This window comes from Polistes canadensis, unplaced genomic scaffold (genome assembly GCF_001313835.1).
Source record: "Polistes canadensis isolate GaletaPanama2010 unplaced genomic scaffold, ASM131383v1 scaffold_49, whole genome shotgun sequence".
Classification (NCBI taxonomy): domain Eukaryota; kingdom Metazoa; phylum Arthropoda; class Insecta; order Hymenoptera; family Vespidae; genus Polistes; species Polistes canadensis.
Window position 1 is genome coordinate 787,334 of NW_014569596.1, and position 10,463 is coordinate 797,796.

Here is a 10,463-nt window from a genome sequence, read left to right on the forward strand (position 1 = left end):
ATTTCTTGTTGTTTTTTAATATACAATCCACTAAGCGACTTTTTAAATTAATCTTTATCATAATTTTTTAAATGATTATCTAGAATATAATTCAATACATAAAGAGTTAAAATGTTCGTATAAATAACTGTTATGCAGTATTTAAGTATGTGAACTTATCAATGAGATATAAGCGGAAATTTTGTGCCAATCAGTTTTGTATGTAAAGAATATAATTGTATAAAAGATTATTTAATTGGTCTTTATCAACTAGCCTTGGAAATAACTACCGTATAATGTGAGAAGAATTATGAAGAAAATCGATTATATTTATTATAAAATATACGCTAACGATCTTAACACATTGCAAGCGTTGGTTAAACCTCAATTGCTGAAAATTCCAGTATCGGTATTTATAATATATATTATATTGCCTGTTTAGATAAATTGAAAAAAAATCTTTTTACATTTTTATAAATATTTCGTTTAATATATATGTGAATAAAACATAGTAGAGTAGAATTCCACAATTTCCTGTGAGCGGATGTCAAGCGATTAACAAAAACTCTTATAATAAAATAGAATGAAAGTGTTAAAATTTACTCGTAATATTTTTTAAAAAAACATTGATATATTTTTAGTTTTTTAATTTGTCTAATTAATTGATAATTAGATCGATTTTATATTTGATTTTATATTTAATAAATTGAATATTTTATTTTTTCTTGTAATTAAAAGAAAAGCAAAGATATAAATGAAAGAATAAATTTAAATGATTCTACTTTATTAATTAATTCATTTCGCGGTTTCACATCGAATAACAAGACGATCAATATCTTTTGACGATTAGTATTGCAACTCATGCTTGTGTAATGCCTGTTTAAGCATTCAGAATTGCAAATCAATCGGAATGTTAATATTCTCTTAGATAAAGTTGCTGGCTCTAATAAAATGTCTTTGATAAAAAATAATCATTATAATATCGGTATTATAATATGTCTTACTCACGCGAGTAACTTTAAGTTCTAACTCGATGGCGTCATTTTAGGTGACTGTGAACGAGCGAAGGGTAAAATAGTGGGGAGGAACGAGTGGTGCTCGATTAATAAAAAGATGTGCAACGCCGGTGTCGCGCGCAGTACGCTTCAAAGAGTTCTTCTACATGTTTCGTACAATCTTTATCATTACTCACGTAAAACATATTAAATAAAGTGATTAGAAAAAAAAAACAACCAAAAAAAAAAAAAAGAAAAAAACGAAAAGAAAAAACATTTCTAGGCTGTTTCACACGTGTGTCGTATTTTTTTCTTTCGATTAACATGACAGAATCTCGAAAAGAAGTTCGAGTTTGGTGCGATGGGTGGTGAGTTTATGAATGAAATGTATTAGTGCGATATCATTTACCTTTCGATTTTCACGTGTTTAACGCGCGAACTTGACAGGTGATATAGAAAAAAAAGAGGATAAGTGGTGCTGTGAAAAAAAATATATATATATATATCTTTCACTCGTGCCCTATTAAACTTATATCGTACTGTTCCTTCCTTCTTTTTGCTTGTGTCGGGAAAGGATCAATTTTCCTACATATCATGATTCAATACGTGGTCTAGAAAATGTTATGTCGAAAGATAAGAGACTAGCTGTCTCTCTGTGATTGTAAGAAAGACTGTCGATCAATACTACAACTTGATTAATTAATCATTTGAATAGAATGTATGTGTATGTTTTGGAGTAAATTCACGATCCTTGGAAATGTTCAAGTTTCAAACTATTCCGTTTATTCCTATGTGCTATATTCTTAACATCGATCTTTCACTTTTTATAATTTCATGATTATTGAAATATGTTATTTTATATTTTAGTTATGATATGGTACATTTTGGACACGCTAATTCATTGAGGCAGGCTAAAGCATTAGGAAATTATTTAGTGGTTGGTGTTCATACAGATGCAGAAATTACTAAGCATAAAGGTCCTCCAGTTTTTACGCAACAAGAAAGGTAGTTTTTATATTTTTTACTTTATTAAAATAATATAAAATATTATTTATACGTATTCTGTGTATTCTAATTCTATTTTGTTTTTATGTGAAATATAGGTATGCTTTAAACAACATTTCTCTCTGCTTTATTTCAGATACAAAATGGTTCGCGGTATAAAATGGGTAGATGAAGTTGTTGAAGGTGCTCCTTATGTTACTACATTAGAAACGTTAGATAAATACAATTGTGATTTTTGTGTACATGGCGATGACATAACAATGACTGCAGATGGAATAGATACTTATCATTTAGTTAAAGCAGCTGGTCGTTATAGGTATGACAATATCAAACAAAGAAAAGTATTTTTTATTAAAAAGATATGTTATTTGTATTAATACAAAATATAATTATTACAGGGAAGTTCAAAGAACGGCAGGAGTTTCAACTACTGATCTTGTAGGGCGTATGCTCTTAATGACACGTCAACATTTTAAGCAAGGAGATAGCGAATATACGGTTGACAGAGAACCTAGCAAAAGTATGGGCCAAGATCGTACAGCGCAAAGCCCATGGACTGGTTGTTCTCAGTTTCTTCCCACTACTCAAAAAATTATACAATTTAGCGATGGCAAAAGTCCCCAGCCTGATGATAAAATTGTTTATGTTGCTGGAGCATTTGATTTATTTCATGTTGGACATTTAGACTTCTTAGAAGTTGCAAAGAAAGAAGGTGACTATCTAATTGTTGGTCTCCATACAGATCCAGCTGTTAACCGTTACAAATGTGGTAATCATCCAATTATGAATCTACATGAACGTGTTCTCAGTGTACTAGCATGTAAGGTGAGTTATTTATTTAAAATAAAAACTATATTTGTTTTTCATAAGATCGTTCTGATTGGAAATATATTCACTTAAGTACTTGGAGAAAGATAAAATGAAGCAAAATTTCCCTATAATCTTTATTGCAATTTGTTAGGTAAATGTGAAGGATATTTTTGTTTAAGTCATATAAATACCTTAATGTATATATTTTAAATGAAGAAATTAAATTTTGTTGCATATCTAGTATGTGAATGAAGTTGTAATTGGTGCTCCATACGAGGTTACCAAAGATCTTATGGAACACTTTAATGTTTCTGTTGTGTGTCACGGACAGACATCAATAATGCCATGTGAAGATGGCTCGGATCCTTACGAAGAACCGAAAAGACAAAATAAATTTAAGTTATTGGATAGTGGCAATGATATGACCACCGAAAAAATTGTTGAAAGAATAATTCTACATAGGTATGTTGTTCTTTTATTGTAACTTATACGTTGAATATATAGGACGTTGCGAATATAAAAACATAGCTAAAATTAACTATATTGAAGAAAACAGACATTTTAATAACATGAACTTACAAATGATAAGCTATCTGCTTTAATTCTTAGTTGTTTCTAAATATAAGTAAAACAAAAATAATTGCTTAGATAAGATGTTGCAAATAATGATAGTTAATAGCTATATGACGTGTCTCTTTGATCAAACATGATTGCAAAATATTTTCTTGTGCATAATGCAAAACATATAATTTGTATACAAAAATTTTCATAACATTTTAAGATTAATGATGAATATTTTGTAATTTTAATTATACTTTTTTACTTTGTTCAATCTCATTCATGTATTCATGCTTTTTATAGTGGGATATGCAATCTTATGCAAGCATTAATTCCACTTTTTTATTTGTAATACGGTCTTTTTTTTTTATAGAATAATATTATTTAAAGTTCATTAATCTGGTAAAGTTTTTTAGAGAATATTAAGAAAAATGTTTAACTATAATATAAATAATAATACATAAACATTTAAAATAAAATATTATTTTGAGTAATGTATACACATTGATTTAAATGATATACAATGTACTAATATATAGTAATATGTAAATAGTTAACATTTATATAATATATATAACTAATTTGTAAAAGTTTGCATATTAGTTACTTATGTGTCAAAGGATTTTAACAGATTATTGAATTTAATTGACTATTATATTTGCATATCCCAGCATTTAAAGAAAATTGTATACGCGTTGATTAAGTGATGAATTACAGGTTGGAATTTGAAGACAGAAACTTAAAGAAGGAAAAGAAGGAGCTTGCAGCTTATGAAGCTTTTATGAAGTCTCAAAAAAATGGAAGGACTGCATAATAAATTTTTGCATAATTACTATACGTGATAACCAATTTTATAGAATTAATTTGTAAATACATACAGTCTTGGATTATATTAATTTATTCAATCTATTAGTTCATTCAGTATGAAACCTCCGATTATTCCTACTACTTCCAGTTAAAAATCAGACATTTCATACTTAATGACCTAATAGAGAAGATATAGAACATAGAAGTGTAATTTCATGATTTTTAAAGACTGGACAAAAAACTAAAATTACATTTTCTTTTAAACAAAACGAAAATTCGTAAAAATCGAGTGATGATATGTTATTAATTTTCCGTTTATTTAAAGAGTATCTATTTATCATATGATTTATATATATATATATAAAAGTACACAGAACATTTAATGTCATGTACAGTTGCCATGTGTAAGCAGTGTCTTACAATTAAGTGAAATACTTTATCAATTATATTATTTATAATTTTACTGTTAATTGCACAATAATTTTAGTATAAATACGTAGTAAGATACATGCAAATTTATTTGTGACCACTAAAATACTAGTTTATATTTTGTTAGTGCAAAACGAGTATGCAGTTAAGAGAATGTCCTACATTTTTTTTCTATTCAATACACGTTGAAATAAGAATTTAAATTGATATTTATAAAAGAAACTATATATAATGTATATAAATTCGTTTGATTTACAATCCGCGTAAAACAACTATTCATTTTAGTTGTGGATGTGTTTTTTACTTTTATTTTCTTGCAATCTAATTAAACTAGAAGGTTATCAAGTTAAGCTTTATGGGCCTATACAAAGATAGAACAATGATATTAAGCCAAAGGATGTAAAATAAGTGTGTGACAATTGTTAATATTACAAATCATAATGATGCAAATTTATAGGATCGCTAAATGTGTCTCTATACATCGATAAAGCAAAGAGAGAAAAATAGTATCTTTAGGGCGAGTGCAATACGCTTATAATTTCTCTATTTCATATATATATAATAATATGAGCACATTTTCAATTTAATTTTTTACACTATTTTATTTAATATTTATAACTATATTTATATTTTTCATTATATATATATATATATATACATACACCTTAGGTTGATATTATTAATCAATGGATTAATTGCCAATTAAAATTTTTATTATAAAAAAAGGCTTCACATGATGTATAAGGGCATGTAGTTGTATATGTAAAAAAGAAAAAGAAAAGATAGTATGCATCACAAGTACTTCCTGTGATAATTATATTTATTACGGAAACAGGAAAACATTTAATAATGTATTTAAAAACAAAGAACGAATAATAACTTTTAGTTAGAATTTTTGCACGACATGTGTGCCTTCGAATATTATTTTTCTTCATAAAGTATGGATATCAAGTACTATGTGTAATGATACATTATTGTATTGATTTCCTACTTAAGATAAAGCTTTGAACCTATGTTGGTTCAATATATTATGCTTTGTGGGTCCGTTCGAGAAATTATGTAAACCAAAGACATACAGGGCCGAAAATACATATCTCGTCTCGTCGTTGCAAAGATTGTGTAGATTCAATTAGCATAAAATAGCGCACGAAATAATTGTTGAACTTGAACAATCATTTAGTTATAAAAAAAAGCAGGTATATAAGATATATAGAAAAATGAAAAGAAATAACATAACATAAAATAAAATAAGAAAGAAAGAAAGAAAGAAAGAAAGAAAGAAAGAAAAAAAACTAACTTTCACAGCTGTTCGTTATTACGAGGTATTGTAAGAGGTATCGTGTCGAATTGTCGTAATTTACAACATTGTAACGATATCGTCATATTGTACAGCGTAATTTTATGGGAAAAACGTCGTTATCACTAAACGAAATGTAATGCAAGGATATTTGATTAACCTTGTTTTATTTTATAATAAATATATCAAACATATGCGACCGTACGTACAATCATTTCAATATTGTCTTCGTTAAATTTTTAAACGTTTGTATGATTTTTCAAATTGGTAAAAAATTTACACGTCCATACAACACGGCCGCTTTGTATTCCAACTTTTCTGTTTTTATTTATCAAATTAATTTAACTCCAAACTAATACATTAATCGTGCAGATTTATTTACAAAGTGTAAAGTATTTTATTTTAACCTTTAACCAACTCAATATTTGTGTGCATTTTACTCACGAGATGCACTTTTGCGAATACTTAAATACTACGATCGTTATGTAAGTATGAACGATCGACAATTGCGTTCGCATTATCAGGTCACGTGATAGCATTGCACAAGGGCATATTTAGGAATATTCAGAATGTATGCAGGAAGAAGAGAATAGATAGAGCGCTTTATGAGATATAAAATATCTTTCTATGCTCTTTTCGATTCGAGTCAAGCTCTCTTTACAATTTAACTTAAATCTAAGAATTCCTAAGATCCTTGGTATTAAATATTACGCGCATTAGAATAATACTTAATAAAATTATATAAAGTATTATCAGTCGTATCATATAAACACATTTATAATGTGTTTTAATAAACTATTATCTCATCTATAAAGAAAGTATCAATCGTATCTAACTACTGTGTGATGAACATTTAATATTTATAAAATATTATAATAAATATCAACAATATATGTGAAAAATATATAATCTATAGAATGAATAAATTAATTGGATAGTAAATACACATATATCGAGCATAAATACATATATAGCTACTAATCAAATGTTAAGTGTTCATCGTTCGATTTTAAACGTTTTCACGTCATGCTTATTTTTTTCTGTTTTGCTTTTAAACGTTATTGAATGCAAATAAATCGATTTATACATATTATTGTACGGTAGATCGTCCAGTGTATCTTGACGTTGTGTCACAGTATTTTCTCGCTCTATCTCGTACCAACTCATCGATGGACTTATTTTGTGAGATAGATGAAGATAAATTATGCAGACGAGAGGCCAAATAACACATAATAAAGGCCGATAGGACCAATAATACACCTAAACCAGTTGCCACATAAAAAAAACCACCGCAACTACCTTCCAGACCGGTTGCAACTTTGTTGTAAATATCTGCAGATAAATGACTTCATTAATTACATTGGCAAAAAGTTAATTGTTCATTAAATTTGTTTATATAGTTGTTATTCTGATATACGATATTGAACGTTTTATACCATCTGGCATCATGACGGTATATTCAATGTTTTCCTTGAATTTTGTAAAAGGCGTTGAGTCATTGTAACTTTTGATGAGACGTTCAACTTTAGGCAAGAATTCTCCGTTGATTTCTTCGTTGATATTTCGTTTTTTTCGTTTGCCATGACCCGACGGCTCGAAAAGGTCCAGACAGAAATCCTAAGAAGAACATTAAAGTCTTTTCACTATTTTTTCTTTCTTAATACGATCTTCAATACGTATATTAAACATTTACTTTGTTAGATATGTCTCTTTAGATATTTTTTACATTTTGTCAAAAAAAATTTGCTCAATGCTCAATTGAAATATCGGACACGTTTTGTGTCCATATAATTCGTTTGCATAAACAACTTAATAAACAACGTCGATGCTCTATACTTAAAGAATTATAAATAAATAAAAAAGAAGAAATATTCTCACCGGTTGACAATCTTGTGGTTCCATACAAGCTTTTATTTGCGAATGTATCCACAATGTAGAACGTTCTCGCATAGAACTAAGCAAAAATGCTTCGAAATCCAAAAATACCTCGTTTTTTCTTTCACGATACCTTGCCGGTTGATGGGGAATGATCGAGGCAAAATCTCGATTTCTACATCCATCCTTAACAAGGATAACGCTTCCTGAAGCATGCGGTTGATCGGGATCAGGACTGACCGTTACTTCCAAAAGTTTGATGTAACCCCAAGCACTGTCAGGGCTGATACGAGCTCTTAGCTGAAGTTTTGTGCCTATTGGTACCGCCTGATCGACAGTTTGGGATCCGCTAGATTCTGATAGATTACCTGTAGCTTCGCGATAAAGAGCGACTTCGTATTCTAGACGACCTGGTGTCTCCTCTACTACACCGGATACTCTAGCACCATGTGGACTAAAACAATCATCGAACATTATTTTTCTAGCAAAATTTTCATGCACCAAATTATTTAGTTGATTTATTACTTTTACTACTTAATACATTTGAACGTCGTTAATAGATTTCATCAATTTATCGAACTAAAGCATTTCGGTAAATTATCCTAAAATACTAATACCATTGTTAATGAATCATTCTCGCGGTAAATTCGCGTAATTCTATAATGTATTGTCGATTAATTACGATTAACAAGATATTAAGGCATTATATTCAAGAATTATTTTCACTGAGAAATGCAATATTTTATTTATCCTGTTATGTGCTAACAATCGTAATTATGTATTTGTTGCAAGTTCGTTATAGTATGCAATTTAATGACGTCACGCATTCGTGTTTAATTACCAAGTTAATGAAGCTTTATGCTCTTCCTTATAATATATTTATACTTATAAGTTTATATTCGTACGTATTAGCAATTGTATTAATAATTTATTTATAATGAATGTTTCATAATCAGGTAGCTACATAATACTAATGTTTCGATTATTTGCAAGCAGTTATACATAGAAGTTTCATTTCCTTTTTGTAATGTGTTTTATATTCTTCTCAACATATATATTTCGGTATCTTAATTATTATTGATTTGGATAGTATTATTCTGTCTTTAATTACGGTCTATGAATCAATTAGATAGCCGAAACATTAGCAGATAAAGCATAATTAATAATTCAACAATAGAGAAGAGGATGTCATGAACTGACGTTGTTAACTTACAAGGTACCAGCAAAACCGGCAGCTTTGTGCCTAAGCAATGTGGGCTCAGGTGGACGACACATGAGGATCAATTCTTGATCGGCTAGCATTACGACTCCAGGGAATGCCGGAAACCATATCCGTAAGTGAATAAATCCCTAAGGGAAAAATAACCGAATAACTAAAATACTTATATTTACGATATATTATAATAACTTTATATTCATTAATTTATACATAAAATATTCTTTCTCATAAGTATGAAGTATTTGATCTTTTTAATTATTAGATATGTTTAATTATAATACTTTACGTATAACTGTAATAAAAACCATAATTTCCGACGTTAGATATCAAGATAAAACGAACAATTTTTTTCAGTCGACATTTTGCATCAAAGCACAAGAGCAAATCCTTTGAAAGAGAGCGAGGAAGAAAGAAAGAGAAAAACGCACTTTGACGGGATTAATTACGATTATCTTATATTTTTCTATTTATAATTTTATATTTTTCAACGAGAAAAATTACTAGTATTTTATTAAATTTCTTTCTCTATTTCTAAAATCGTTAATATTTAAAAAATTTTAATTTTACAATTTTTCTGTAATATAGAAAATTAGGAGAATTATATATTTTTTTCTGAATAGAGATAGATGCACGTATAAGTATCTGTAATTATTACTGCGTTCAATATAATATTTCATTCAAATTTTATTCGTCTTCTATGCTTGTAATCAATCAAAAAAAAAAAAAAATAGCTCTAGTTTATTTATATTACATATAGAATATTCTTTCTGTCTGTTATATTGTTAATTCTCTCAATAAATAATTAATATGACTTCAGAAAGTATTCGAATCTAATGAATTAAATTTCTTTACACGCTTGTTTATAGTTTAAAATTATTATTAAACGTTCGTTTATTTAATTCCAATAAATACAAATATTTATTGAAATCTTTATCCTTCTTTGAATTTTTTTCAGGTCGACTTACGTTTCTTTTGAGGACACCGCATCGTGAGAAATCCGTTACTTTAAGAAAGTAGTTGTCTTCTTGAGGATCATTAGGATCCGGTCTAATCTGGCAATGAATGTCGATGAGAGGATTGGCCGATCTATCGTCGGCAAATAGCGGAGCTCCTCTGAAGCCGATCGGTCTTCTGATTTTTGCAGTGAGAAGATCGGCTGCTGAACCAGCCCCACTGCATTGAATCTCAGAAATCTCGTAATCTTGAGCAACGATTACTTTAACCTACGATGATCGAGGAAAGAAAATAAAGTAAATAAGATAAGCAAATTATTTCCCAGGCTTTGTTTTGAACCACCTTATGAATATTTATGTAATTTCCTTTAACCCGGCTCTCTCGGAACATTCTCGTTCCACTTTCAAATTGTATATTTGATGATGAAATTCTTTTTGAACTTTCAATTGAATCTCGAAAGCTTTTACGTTCGACCCATAAAAATGTTTCGACGTTATTTACTTTATTTCACGTTACAATACATACTTAGATTTGT

General features: G+C 28.7%; 2 protein-coding genes across 6 annotated transcripts; one reads left to right on the forward strand and one right to left on the reverse strand.

The window, feature by feature from the left end:
• The first annotated feature begins 764 nt into the window (after window positions 1-764).
• On the forward strand, window positions 765-5,193 carry LOC106785383 (ethanolamine-phosphate cytidylyltransferase). Of its 5 annotated transcripts, none has more exons than XM_014745793.1 (6): window positions 765-1,342; window positions 1,842-1,979; window positions 2,116-2,295; window positions 2,378-2,804; window positions 3,121-3,251; window positions 4,065-5,193. In XM_014745793.1, the coding sequence occupies exons 1-6, from the start codon at window positions 1,299-1,301 to the stop codon at window positions 4,159-4,161; spliced, it is 1,017 nt and encodes a 338-aa protein (XP_014601279.1). In that variant the 5' UTR covers window positions 765-1,298; the 3' UTR covers window positions 4,162-5,193. The 5 variants fall into 5 exon arrangements, with proteins under 5 accessions (XP_014601279.1, XP_014601273.1, XP_014601278.1 ...); XM_014745787.1 differs by having other exon boundaries at window positions 920-1,342; window positions 3,031-3,251; XM_014745792.1 differs by having other exon boundaries at window positions 922-1,342; window positions 3,031-3,251; window positions 4,052-4,165.
• A 1,670-nt stretch (window positions 5,194-6,863) lies between these two features.
• LOC106785369 lies at window positions 6,864-10,227 on the reverse strand. The gene is made up of 5 exons (XM_014745759.1): window positions 9,940-10,227; window positions 8,969-9,105; window positions 7,759-8,209; window positions 7,317-7,497; window positions 6,864-7,212 (listed from the first exon to the last, which is right to left on the reverse strand). Exons 2-5 carry the CDS (start codon window positions 9,055-9,057, stop codon window positions 6,971-6,973), a joined length of 963 nt encoding a protein of 320 aa, XP_014601245.1. The 5' UTR covers window positions 9,058-9,105; window positions 9,940-10,227; the 3' UTR covers window positions 6,864-6,970.
• Between the last annotated feature and the right edge of the window lie 236 nt (window positions 10,228-10,463).